The sequence below is a fragment of the Mus musculus genome, chromosome 6 (genome assembly GCF_000001635.26).
Source record: "Mus musculus strain C57BL/6J chromosome 6, GRCm38.p6 C57BL/6J".
NCBI classification, from domain to species: Eukaryota; Metazoa; Chordata; class Mammalia; order Rodentia; family Muridae; genus Mus; species Mus musculus.
The window spans coordinates 55,670,868-55,684,570 of NC_000072.6; the positions used below are offsets into that span (position 1 = coordinate 55,670,868).

Consider the following 13,703-nt stretch of genomic DNA (forward strand, 5'->3'; position numbering starts at 1 on the left):
CTCTGTGGAGCGTCTTGGCCACTGATGATGGTTTACAAAGACTGGGGTGCCATTCTTGGACTTCCTTCTTCCTTCTCTCACAAATGCCAATAGGTAATCGAATTTCTCCTTCTTCCTGACATTCATATTGTGGCATTGGGCACTGAAGATTTTTTCCTGCCGTACTGGACTTCACCTGCCACCCTATGACTGTGTTCGTTGCTTGGTACTGTATCTGGATCTAGAAAGGTCCCGATTAGCCAGTATGTAAAAGATAGGATTCCTATTCCGTGACACATGGAAAGTGGTGGAAATGTTAACAGATAGATTAATATTAGGATATTTTAGTTCATTGGAGGTGGTGATTTGCTCTTGAAGAGAATTTCGGGGCCCCAGTCCTTCCTCTTCTTCTTTTTCATTTCTGAATATGAGATGAAGAGTCAGGCACTTCTATCACCACAGGCCTACAGCAAAAGGATGAATAGGCAATTGACTAGAACCCCCAAGGCTTTGAGTCAAATTAATTCTTTTGTCTTTGTCTCATGCATTTGAGGCACGAAAGGAAAGCTTGCTAACACCCATAGTAGTGAAATATTTGTGGTACTGACCCTCAGGCACATCATAGACTGTAATGAAGAGGCTGGTTTTGTATGTGATGTAGAACCTGAGAACCGATGTTCTAGAAACAGACCCTTGAATGGTAGTGATGCTCAGGAAATTGTGAGCACGCTGGAAAATACAATATTGGATCAAATTCCTGCAGGTATCAGTAAAAGTCCTCCAAACTAAACTAGTTTTCCCTTATTCCTTGTACTTCAGTTTAAGGGCACTGCACTTTCTCAAACATAGCACTGCCTGATCCAAACTCCAGAAAAAAAATAGAAATAAAGTACCCGACACAGTGTCTGATAGGTTCTTGCTGCACAGGATAGAAGACAACTCAAGCACTCTTACCTTTCTGATGTGATGGGTTAAAGATGTAACAGAGCTTGGAAGCAGGCTACAGGCACCACAGAACATATTACACAGAAGAGGAGGTGCTTTTGAGCATACAAATCTGACTGCACTTCCTGCATTGGACATACTAATGACCTCTCTGTATCTCTCTGTCTCTCTGTCTCTCTCTGTCTCTCTCACACATACAAACACACACAGTCACACACACACACACCTTTTTTTTTTCAAGACAGGGTTTCTCTGTGTAGCCCTGGTTGTCCTGGAACTCACTCTGTAGACCAGGCTGGCCTCAACTCAGAAATCCACCTGACTCTGCCTCCCAAGTGCTAGGATTAAATGTGTGCACCACCACTGCCCAGCTCACACACAACTTTCAAATAAGCTGGTAATATTACCACATATGTGTATATATAAACTCTAAATTCAGTACTATTAAAATATACAGTTAATATCCATTGAACTAAATTTGTTTCACAATCCTGCTGCCCAGCTCTAGCCTGCATTTGTTAACAGTGTTCATATCTAACAGAAGTGTCTTACACTAGTGAATTGAAAGCTGTAGCTACTTTTCTCAATGGCCTGCATTACTGACTCACGATATCAGCTAATGATGTCTCATCAGTGATCTCATTTATTCTTTACAGAATCATGGAAACATGGGTGTCAACATTCTTACTTCAAAGATGAAGGATCTGAGTCTTACTGTGGTTGCTCTGTGTCCGTCCGCTTTTGCTCAATGCAAAAGGCCAGTGATTCTCTGCATTATTCCATAAAAGAACAAGAGTTTATATCCCCAATTATAGTCAATAGGTTGGGAATTCTATAGTTCTGGATAGAGATGGAGAGAGGAAGAAACATTGACCTTGGTCCCTAGGAGCGAACAATGCAGTCATATTTGTATGTTCAAAAGCAGCTCACGATCCAGATAAGACTTGAAATGTCATATGCCTTGGATAATTGAGTCTACACCAGTAGGGCTGTGAGCAACAAGATGCCATTACAGCAAGACAAAGGTGAAGGGTTCCATGTGACAGATGCCCTGGGAAGTTCATGTGATTTTGAGACCTTGGAGATGAGAACCTCCATAACAGGTAGAGTAAGACAGACAGACGTGGGAAGCAGGGCCTCATTCTTCAGAGACATGGGCAAGGCTAGGGCATTTCATCTCCTGGACGTCCACACCATCTTCACCATCACTAGGAAGCGTTTGTGTGTATACCTGACTCCTAAGATATTGCCTGAATAAAGTTGTCTTGTTGCTCTAATGAAGAGTATGCTGTGCATGCTGTCACATGTTTGTGATCTCAGCCCTGGGTAGCCTGAGGCAGGGGGGAGTGCAAGCTTGAGGCCAACTTGGGGTACATAGTGAGATCCTGTTTTAAAAGGTTAGTTAACTAGTAGTTGAACAGACAACCACTGGTCATTGATGTAATGAAGCAAAATGCAAGGTTTAAAAGTGGTCTTTGTTACTGAAGGGCTATGGAATATTGCTTCAAGGTTACAGTGTGAGGCTCCAGCTACTATATATATAAGATTTTATTCATGGCTTGTGACTCCACTTTTATTTCTAAGGCTATAGAAAGTGAATTCTAATCTCCCTGTTCCTGAATGGACTTGGCCATAAAGAAATTCTCTGACCTCTTCTCATCTGATAAGAAGTCATGAGGCCTTCTTCATTCTAGGGGTCCCTGATCCAAACCACAGAGAAAAAGAATGTTGCACAGGAAGGGACAGAAAAAATGCTGGGACAGATCCCATTTCCTGCACTCAGTCTATCTGCCTCATATCAGGCTCTTTCTGTCTCATCACAGTTAAATACAGATAGCCATGCTTCAGTTGAATCTCCTGATAATTTCCACAGCGACCCAAAAGGACAGGATTTGGACTTTCCAGGCAGTTGAACATGGGTGGAGCGGTCCTGGAGGTGGTGTTCCAGTAGGGACATGGATCATTCCTAAGTATTCTAAACTGTCCTACCAGGTTAATTAAGATGGAGGAGGACTTCTTGGTCTGGAGATGATTGGTCAAAAATACCAGGTCAGAAAAATAAAAAAAAAACGTTAACATACGGTGACTGATATAACAGGAGGCAAGTATCCTTGAGGACTGTGCCTACAATGGTGGGTGCTGGTGCTATCTTAGTGTCAGAACTAAATGGGGTTAAGGGACACTCAGCTGGTGCCTACGGCAGAATTGCCTGCTTGCATTGCATGTTCGTGAGGAGAGATCCTTCTGTGCTGACAGTGATGTGAAGGTAGATGAAAATCTAACCTTTGCTCTGCTCTGTGCCTGGGGAAAAGGGATGCAAAGTTTCTGCTCCCCAGTTTCTAGTAATGCGGACGTCATATGGCTAACAATAACGAGTCTCTGAAAATGCTTTATTAGCTCTAAACCATGGTGAATGCACAGTTGTTTTCAGTTTTAATAGGGAAGATGAAGACCGAACAAAAAAATTAAGATGAATTTATTTTGCCAGGTGGAAAAGGGGAACCATGAGAGGCATTATTACAAGGGTTTGGTGTGTTGGGGTATTTTAAGAAAGTTAATTTGGCACCGAGTAAAGGATTAGGAAAAACAAATGGAGCTGGGTAACTAAAATGGAGGCCAGTACATTGGTCCAGGGGAGATGAGCCTAGGTCCTGAGATCAATGGGATGACCAGAAACATAACAAAAAAAAATGAGGAAAATGTGCAGTATTATTTCTTTCAGATATAGATCACTGTTCCTAGAAAGAATTTGAACTTTGCTATGAATTTGGGTTTTTCTGTGGGGGAGAGAGGATACCTATGCATGGGAAAAGTGTAGGACACAGTGAAGCCAACTCAGAATGGATCTGTGAAGAAACATGCTGTAATACTGTATAGTGCACTAGGCTGTACTTTTGAACCTTCCCCAACACAGCCTCCTTTGGAAGACAAGTGTCCTAGACTTAGAGGCTAATGGTTAAAGCAAAACTAACCAATCAACTAACCAACCAAAAAACTAACCAACCAACTAACCAACAAACTAACCAACCAACCAACTAAAACCTCTTCGTTGGAGCTTGAATACTATGTGCTCTGCAAGCTGTCTTATAGTTCAGAGGAAGGCAATGAAAGAGACAGAGAAAGCAGCTTTGTGGGAAGGTAGCAATGCCCAGAAGGTGCTCAGTTACAGAGAGGTTGGTCTTCACCAATCAGCCTCGTGCAAGATGAATGGCAGATGATATGTTTTCCTTTCACACCTTGGAAACACTTAAGGGGCCCAGGGTCCTGGATTTAAAGATGGTACTTACCTAGACTCCACAAGCTGGGAGGTCCTGGGATCTCATTTGCTAACAGAAATATATGTGTTCCAAGAGGGTAGAAACAGAAAGATGATTAGCAGGTAGGGGTGGGTGGCTATAAGGTCCCAGCAAGGGAAGCAAGTAACTGTGTTGACAGCAGCCAAAAAGGCATGTCTAGGTGTCTTTCCAATCTCATTTTTCCCCCTCATTTTACTGACAGGAACTGATTTTACTCCTGGTAGAAGTATATTCCGCAAAAAGAATAAGCTTCCCCTAGCTTATGTTAAATCTAGTTGACAGCTAGATCTAAGTAGACACTTGTTATTTGCACGGGACTTTCATAAATATTTCCAAGTGGGTGTGTGTGATCATTTGAATGTGTATCCTTTAGCCATTTTCTTTCCTTCCTAATTGGAATGAGGAATCACTAGTTAAATCCAAGCCCAAAGAGGAGAAGCTCAATCCATATGGAAGACTGCAGCTATGGTGTTTTCTGTTGAGTGGTGGAGAGACACAGTACCACAGGCAAAGATGATGAAGGATGCCATTCAAACATAGCTGAAGCCATGCTTCCTGGCTCCTGGACCCTTTATACCCTGCTGCCTCTTCCTTTCACCTTTCAAAGTAGTTTTTCAGCATAGCATCTAGGATGCATTGTATAAACAACTCACAGGATTTCTTAGCACTGTGAATTGCTGAAGAAAATTGACTTAGGGTCAAGGGTGATATGTCATGGGAGCGGCTGGTTGGTTCTAGTGCCGGGTCCAGAAGAGGCATCTAAATGTTGACTAAGCATGGGATCCTGGCCGCATACACCCAACGTCCAACAGCATGACTGCATCTGCCAGAGACACAGGGAGCATGCACACACAAGACGGATGTGTCTAGATTCTAGATGTCTTCACGTCTCTGGGGTCGGCTTCTGTAATCCGCACTCTGAAATCTGGAGTTTCTCGTGAACTGAGCTCCGAGATAAACTTGCCCAGAGCACTGGATTCTTCCTCATTCTGCCAGCTGCTTCTCATCTTTGCTCTTCCACTTGCCAGAAGGGAGACGGAAGACCTATCTCCTGATGCAATCTCTGTTTCCAACAAGAATCTGTGACCTTGGAAAGAGTGCAGGTCTCAAATGCTTGTCTGAGCCAACATGACACTGAGCAGGTGCGGTGCTGTTTAGGCCAGGCCAGCGGGTACACTACAGCAAGGATAGGAGACCAGGAAACCACACCTACTCTATCAGAGAGGAAATGATATTGGAATGGCATGGGACAGGGAGGATATTCCTTTTCCAGATGCCTCCTCCCTCCACCTTCCCCTTTCCCCTCTCAGAATGAGCAGTGACCCGGTTCCTAAGTCTGAAGGGCCACAAAGAGTCCGGCACTGCTGGACCAAGTCCCAGGGAGAGCAGCTTTTGTGCACATATGGGAGGAAGTGGGCGAAAGTCTTCCTGTGCCCAGGCAGGCAGAGGGGACAGAAGGCTCTGTACCTTGGGCAAACTTCTCTCCACTTTGTCAGGGCACAGTCCCTTTTTTTTACCTCGGTTTCCTTCCCCTGCCTCATGGGAGCAAAGTGAACAGGTGCTCACACATGGGCTTGGAGGGCAGTTCATCACCAGGGAGTCCCGAGCCAGCAGCTGCTCAGCCCCTTCCCTGCTTTCAGGCAGCAGCTTTGCTCACTGAAGGCCCCTGGGTTCCAGCAGGGGGTGGCAGGGACTGGGTTAAGTAGGAGGCCTTCTGGAGACTGGGGCAAGGACCTCAAGTCTGCACTCCCTGAGTCCCACCAGCTGCCGGGCAGGAGAACAGGGTCAGCTCTGGGCAGCACCGGGGCGGGCTGGAGCTGCGTCAGACCATCAAACGGAGATGCCACCCGCTTCCCAACTCAGCAGCTGAATAGGGTGTAGGGAGAGTCCCTCAGCCAGGGCTGCGGTGCCCGCTAGATGGGCGAGGCCCCAGACTGCAGGGCGCCCACTGCGGGCGGAATTCGGGCAGCGCAGCCGGAGTTCTGGAGACCACGGAGGCTGTGGGAGGTCACCTGCGTCCTGCAGCCCTGTCTGAGTGGCCAGGATGGGACTGCGCTGGCTCAGGCAGTGCCCGTGGAATCTTGCGCTGCAGTGCGCTTGGCCCGCTGTTCTCCACAGGCCGCGCGCAGATGCCCACTTCCCACACCCTAGGAAGCAGACCTGCCCAGACAGCCTCTCGAAGGAGGAGGAGGAGGAGGAGGAAGAGGAGGAGGAGGAAGAGGAGGAGGAGGAGGTCACACCACCTTGCTTTATATTCCAGGAGCGGCTCAGTCCTGTTTTAAGAATCTAGCTCTTCGGGCATATTAAACGAAGTTTTTCCTTGCCTTTTGTTAGGAAACTTTTAATCACACATAAATTAGAATTTAGGTTCTAATCGGCCAGGCGTTTAACAGGCCCAGGGAAAAAGCTTCCCTTTTAAACACCGACTCTGGGGGCTGCTGGAAAACTGCCACCGAATTTAGGCAGGAGTTGAAGGTTAGCTGGATTTACCATTGTTTCCCCAGGGTGTTTAACACTCACTGTCCCCTTTTCTTTCATTTAGGATACTTTCCAAAAGAAAATTCTGGAAAACACTTTGGCGATTTTGTTTTTTTTAAAGAAATTTGTTTGAACCTTTTCAATTTAATCCAAAAAGATTCCTGAAATAGGGAGGTGGGAGCATTGGAGACTGGAAGCAGCTGTGTGGCAGGAAATAAGTATCATGCAAAAATACCATGCTAATAAATATCCTTTGTAAGTGGAAATATCTATGTTTAATTGCTTTTAAACTGTAGGATGGAAAACACAATTATACACTGTAACAAACCTGTACAGAAAAATCCTGAACAATACAAAACAAGTGCTAATATTTTTTTTCTTCATGATTGAATTAATTGTCCCCAAATTATGACACTGATAACCTCCCCCAAATACCGTGTTTCCTCCTCTGAAAATGCTTGAAGAGGAATAGTTGTTACCAACTGAATACACTTATTTTTGTCCCTAATAAACAGAAAATTGCATAGCTTTTGATACCGTTGTGCATCCCCAAATGCACCTTTTAATTTCATGGTTAGCTCTTAATATTTTAAAAACTAAAATTTCAGAGATACATATATGAATCCTAGTAATTATAAACACATTTTACTCATCTGATTTTTATAACATGCATTTTCATCATAACTGTACAACTGAAATAGACATTGAAGTATGCTGTGTGCATGTCTTTATTCAGCAACATCTTAGACACCTTGTTCAAACAAATTAAGTGAATTTGAAAGAAACTAAAACAAGAAAGAAATATTCTGCCAGTAAGAGAGAGAGAGAGAGAGAGAGAGAGAGAGAGAGAGAGAGAATCACAGTGTGATACAGACAAGAGGGAAGGAAAGGAAGTTCTCATACGAAAAGGGATTTATTATGACATAGAAAATGGTCACAATCTTTGAGACACACTTCAGAAACTAGTAAACACCTTAGATAGAGTTGTGCCAATTACGCAGCCCACAAGCATCTGCTTTGCCTTAATTAGAGTGGGAGGTGAATGACCACTGTTTATTTTCATTTTCCTCATTAATTATGAAAAACTGCATTTAATTCATCTTGCATAGTGAGAGATTGGCTGCGCAGATGTAAGTCGTAAGGGAAGTGGCTGTCGGTGGGCAACCTGAACATGGCACCCTGCCCAAGGGGACCCCTGGGTGGCACTGCACAGTAATGCATGCCATAATTGTAATTTTTGCCATAGTCCAAGGTTTCTTCTTGCTTCAGGGAAAATATCCCATTATAGTTAATTGGGGGAGGACTTAAGGGACCTTCAAACTGAGGGCTGGCACACTCAGGGGAGGTACTTTCATAGAAGGATTCATATGCACTGCAGTAATTGTAGGGTTTCATGGACTTGGAATTATCAAGAGTCCCATGCCCTGGGGGAGTGGCCAGCTCAGGGCTGTGGTAGGGTGGGTAGAATGTGGAGTAGGGTGACCTTGTGTGGTGGGCAGCCTCCCCACCCTGACCCATCAGGAAACTTCTGGCGTTGAGCTGTAAGCAGCCTGCCACCAAGTTTGTAGTTGGCTGGGAAAGACCTTTGCATAAGTTTTGGACGAACGTGAGCAGATCCGGTCTCTTGCCAATCCTCAGAATTTCAGAAAGTGCCCAGATGTAATTTTTGGCCAGTCGTAAAGTTTCTATTTTGGACAGTTTTTGGGTTTTAGAGTAACAGGGGACCACTTTTCGCAAATTGTCCAGAGCATCATTGAGGCCGTGCATCCGGTTCCTCTCGCGCGCATTAGCTTCCTGTCTCCTGAACTTGACCCTTTCCAGTCGTAGTTTGGTGGTCTTTTTTTTCCTGAGCCCCCTCCTTCTGGACAAGCCATTCTCATCTTCTTCCTCTCTGTCTTCTTCCTCCTCTTCTTTCTCGGTTTCTTCTCCAGGGGCCCTTTTAATGCTCTTTCCTCGAAGGACAACTTGTTTTGGAAAGCTCTCTGGTTTCTTAATTTGTTTCTGGTCCTCACATTGTCTAGCAAACTTTCTGCACATCTGGGATTCGGGCATTACGACAGACTCGTCAAACGGTAGTGTTAACATGGTTCTTTAACCTTAATTTACCTGAAAAAAAATGCCAGCACAGTATGTAAAGTGTTTTCATTTTTAGCATTGATATACTTCAAAATATATTTGATGACTAAATCGTTAAGACTCCAAGAGCAGAATGAAAAAGACTGATTCCAGGACTCTTATATTAAATAAAAAATTTGAGTTTTCACAGACCAACAATCATAAAGACATTGATCTATGCAGAAGCCTTAATTTATACAGGCAAGTTATTATCAAAAGAAAATATAAAAGAAAATACTTATTAGAGACGATCGCATTTTCTATTTCTCTTGGATTTTAAACTGGATTTTTAATACACATGGAGTGGAGTTAAAGCAAATAAAAGCAGGACACAATAATGCAGACCTTCATTAATTCTAATTCCCCCGAGAACAAAATAGAAAAGAAACCAATGTTTAAAACGAAAAGTGTTCTCTCTCCCTTAAGCTAACAAACGGAGGGGGTTTTGTTAGAAAAAAATATTCCCCAACTTTATTTTCTGTTAACCTCAAACTGGGAATTTAGATAAGTGACTGTAGAACATGCAGATTTAAAGAAAAGATCAATCAGATCAAATTTAAAATTGATTTTTTTTCCTGATGAGTGAAGAACTATGCAAGAGAGTGCTGCCCTCCCAGCCTCGAGGAAAGGAAAGGGGAGTAGAGTCATTCGAAAATAAAACTATAAACAAATGGGAAAAAAACTCACAAACATTACTGGCATTTTTTTTTTAAATCAAAGCAAATGTTGCGACTGCTTTAACATCTAAGAATTCCCTCAATGTAATTGTCTGTTTACTGCTGTTCCGCTCCTAGTGTTTTTGTTCTAAGAGCCACGGAAGTCTCCCTCTAGCTAATATCGGACAGGGACGGTCCACGGATTCTGGCTGCAATTGTGCACGTGTGTTCAGAATCCCAAATGAAAGGGGAAAATAATTTGTGTTTAAAATGCATTTTTTTTTGTTTTTGTTGGGTAAAGCAGCAAATATTTTTCATCTAAAGTCTTCAACCAAATAGGCACATTAAAACAGAGACTTTTAATTTAACAATCTCCAGCCCCTCACTACACATACACACACACACACACACACACACACACACACACACACACACACAAAATATACACATATTTGCAATGTTACATAATAGTAATGAAAGTATGTGATAATTATATCATAAGAATGAAATATGATAAGAACTTATAGATGGCAAAGAACATAGAAATACTCTAAGACAGTGATACTGTATCTTTAAATACTTGCATGCAAAGCCAGCATCAATTGAGTAGATCTTTATTTATATTACCTTAGGTTTTAATTTCATTCAATAATCAGTTTTCATTTTGGATCTTCCAAATCTTTTCAGGCTGAGTGTCGCATCGTCTCCTGGAGCCTCTAGATCTGTGTGTATCTGCACTATCTCATTGATCTCTAAAAAGTGACATTGATGCCAACTGCCAGAGCTGGTACCCATGCCATCTGCTAGTGACGTCACAGGGCAGAGAGAGCCATGTGATCCTCTCTTGGGACCTTCATTCTGCACTGATCATCTGGCATCCCTGTAAGTGGGTACCAGCATTCATGCATCAACACAGGAGGTTAGACTGATAGGGAAAAAATCTGCACCAGCCTTTTACATACAGTAGGTGTGTTTCTCTTCTAGCTGCTCGGGTCTCACTGGCAATCTGTAGAAAGAGCTGTGTTAGTGATGTGTTTCGCCCTGCCAATGGTGCAACTGTTAGGCAGTCGTTAATATTCCATTCATTTGCAAGGTGGGCTTTTGTGTGAGTGAGAGAGGTTTTTGTTGTTTGTGGGGTTGTTGTTTTGCAAGGATCACCAGCTCCTCCTGGTGCATCTGGGTACCAGGGAAGGAGAGCCTTGTGTGGGAACTAGAAGCTGGGGTTGGATACTGAAGGAAACCAAGATTAAGGTCGACAAAGGGGTCAGCAAAGGGCTTCTTATTTCCCTGTTTTGCTTTACGGCATGTAACTTGTGGGTGTGTGCCTGTGTATTTTTCTACTCCCGACTTCTTTGCTTCTCAGGATTTCAGAATAAAAGATCAGTTTATCCATCTGGGGTCTGTGAAAGACATCTTCAAATGCTCCCTTACACTTGCTGCTGTCTTTTCCGCAACTTTTCAGAGGGAGTGTATGCAGACAGAACTGCACACAGACCAATTGTAGAGCTAAAGTGAGTCTTTGGTTAGATTTTGCTCACCGCTGAGCCACTAACTCCTCTCAGTTCCTCTCCCTGATCTCCTGGTGTTTAACCTGCTTGTGCTTTCTCCTTTCAGACACAATAAACAGGAAAACCATCGCTTCAATCTGCTGTTTTTCTCCCCTTGACATGTGGCAGCAGCACATTTTATTTATTCTTTTAAACCAAAGGTTTAATTTCCTTAATTTTTGGAGCTTTCATTATTTTTTTTCTCTGCCCTACTAATTTTATCCTTGCTACATTGTTTTCTCTAGACCCAGATTCACTTAAGTATCTTATTGTTTTAACATCAGTGTTCTGTTCTATTTCTCCTTTTCCCTCGTTCCCCCTCCTGGTGCCTTTTTAACGAAGCAGGGCAGAAGCAGTTAAGCAGAGCTGGCAAAGCCCTTCTAATGAAACAGGATGTAAAGCTAGGGGCCCTCTCTCTCCACTCCTCTCCTCCTCTGAGACATCTCCTTCCCGAACGGACATGGAATTTTAGGCACACCAGAAAATGGCAAAATGTGAACTTTTGAAAAAGTGAAACAAACAAACAAATAAAGACAAGCCGCATTGTTTGACAGTTGCACAATCTCTGGCTCTAATGTGGAAAAGCATGCTCTTGGTCCCAGTATAATTCCTGGCAGCCTGGCATGGTTGAGGTCGTGTTAGCACTTCCCTTATAAATCCCACCTTTGAAAGATTTAGAATTCGGCCGCTTTAATACACTTTGGATTCAACCAAACTGGCACCCAGGTTCAATTCTGCTCCTTTTACCCTACTCAGGTCTATCCCCTTAAAAAAGTTTGCCTGACCTTTCCTGAAAGGTTGTAGAAAAGATCGAGGGTTGACCAAAAGAAAGATGCTAGGGAAAAGTGCTTTTCATCTCTCTTAAAGAGGCAGTAAAAAAAAGAGCAAAAATTTAAAACACTAGTAGACCTATTAATTTATAGATTAAAATAGGTCAGTGGGGCTAGCTTGTATTTCACACTAAAACTTGTCACATCAGTCATTTTAGAATTTGCAGCTCAGTTTTACTAGTGACGTTTTAAATATATTTTGTGTAGCTTTTGGTTCAACATCTAAATGTGATTTTGCATAAATACCAAGAATATCAATAGAAAGGCAGATGCTGGTGTCAGTTGTTCTCGTGTGTGATTTAATTTTTAAATGTGAAGGAGGGGAAAACATCAGATTCCTGAGCTACAAAGGCAGGCAGAGCCGCCTTGGATCTCCCATGTTACAACTGTTCTAAGTCCCCAGGAGCTAGCTGTATTGTATTAAATGTGTCACAGACACAAAAGTCAAAAGCCAGTAACAATCTGATTTGATATTTCTGTAGAAAATTATTACCAATGTAACAGACGGGAAAACGGGAAAGACTGATCCTATATTTTACGTTTACATGGGGGACGGAGAGAGAGAGAGAGAGAGAGAGAGAGAGAGAGAGAGAGAGAGAGAGAGAGAGAGAGAGAGAGAGAGAGAGAGAATATTGGTGGCTCTTCTATTCCGGCTGGTAACATGAAAGAAAAGCCTTTGGTGCTGAAGTAATGAAGTGATGAGGGGCCAGGGGGACAAAGAGTGTTCATGGATTGTGATTGTTTATTATTACATGAAACACTTAATTTTTCTTTATTCTTAAAAAAAAAAAAAAAGGCAGGGGTAGAGACTAACAACTGTTAGGTGAGGGTTCATCCAGGATTCAGGGTGTTTATACAGTAACTTTTCCAAAAATGTTCTTGTGCATTTCCTAGGGTAGTTCCAGGTATGCAAATGCCTGTGGTGTCTGTACCATCCACCAGAGTGGCTCTTCTAATCTCTGCTAAGAAAGCACATTAACACCCAGGCTCCCACCAGGTTTACACACAGACACCCTCACGCCTTGGCCGGGAAGTTGTCAGCTCCTCGCTCATGTTTCCTCTCATTTCCTAGGCTTCCCTCATATGAAACTTTCCCTCTCCATATTGATTCAGTGTCACCGCTATGATTCTTTGGTTAACAGTTTTCTGTTGTTGTTTCTGTGGTCATGGAATTTCATGTTTTTGCAGTGTCCGGTGCCTGTCTGTCTACCGTTTCTTGTGCCACTGACCAGTGCTTACATATTAGTTACAGAAATAAGCTGCAGACAATTTCAACATGATTTGACTTGGATTTCTGCAAGAGAATGGAGAGCCCAAGTTCAAAATCGAAGGCTCAGCTTCTGTTAATTTCTGTGCTTCCGTGGCAAAGGGCAATAGGACAGAATTCTTAGCAAAACCCCAGAACACAGTTCCTTTTGTGGATGTGGGCAACTCTTAGGGGTTGGATTATTTTTACATTTAGGCAAGTGCTCCAGGCAGTCAGGAGACACTTGAACAAGCTCAGTGTAGGTCCACTGAGTTTTAACTCTTTGATTTCCACTGTCTCGACAGGGTTTGATGGTGTGGTAGAATATATCCTGCTTTGGAAAAGCAGCCCTCAGATTAAAGAAAATCATTTTTTAAAAAATGAAGCAAGTCGAAAAGCATCCTTTCTCCTCTTGACTCTTTTAAGGGCTTAAAATAGACGGAACATAGATGTGGCAATGTTTTGTTCACACCCTCATACAGGTTACTTAATAAACAGCCCTTTAGACTCCCCATTGTGCAGGATGAACGGCAGGGCACGAGGCCTACTAGTCTCACACAAGCCCACGCCTATCAGTGTTCTGCTGCAAGCTTTTGTGCAAAGCGATGCTG

The 13,703-nt window shown here is 43.0% G+C and overlaps 1 protein-coding gene across 1 annotated transcript; it reads right to left on the bottom strand.

Annotated features, from left to right (window-relative positions):
- Nucleotides 1–6,950: 6,950 nt before the first annotated feature.
- Nucleotides 6,951–10,396, bottom strand: Neurod6 (neurogenic differentiation 6). Its single transcript, NM_009717.2, has 2 exons — nucleotides 10,097–10,396; nucleotides 6,951–8,804 (listed from the first exon to the last, which is right to left on the bottom strand). Exon 2 carries the CDS (start codon nucleotides 8,781–8,783, stop codon nucleotides 7,770–7,772), a length of 1,014 nt encoding a protein of 337 aa, NP_033847.1. The 5' UTR covers nucleotides 8,784–8,804; nucleotides 10,097–10,396; the 3' UTR covers nucleotides 6,951–7,769.
- Nucleotides 10,397–13,703: the final 3,307 nt, after the last annotated feature.

What these genes read in the sequence shown, in the direction of transcription:
- Neurod6 (NM_009717.2), bottom strand. Translation starts at nt 8,783, where the DNA reads ATGTTAACACTACCGTTTGACGAGTCTGTCGTAATGCCCGAATCCCAG.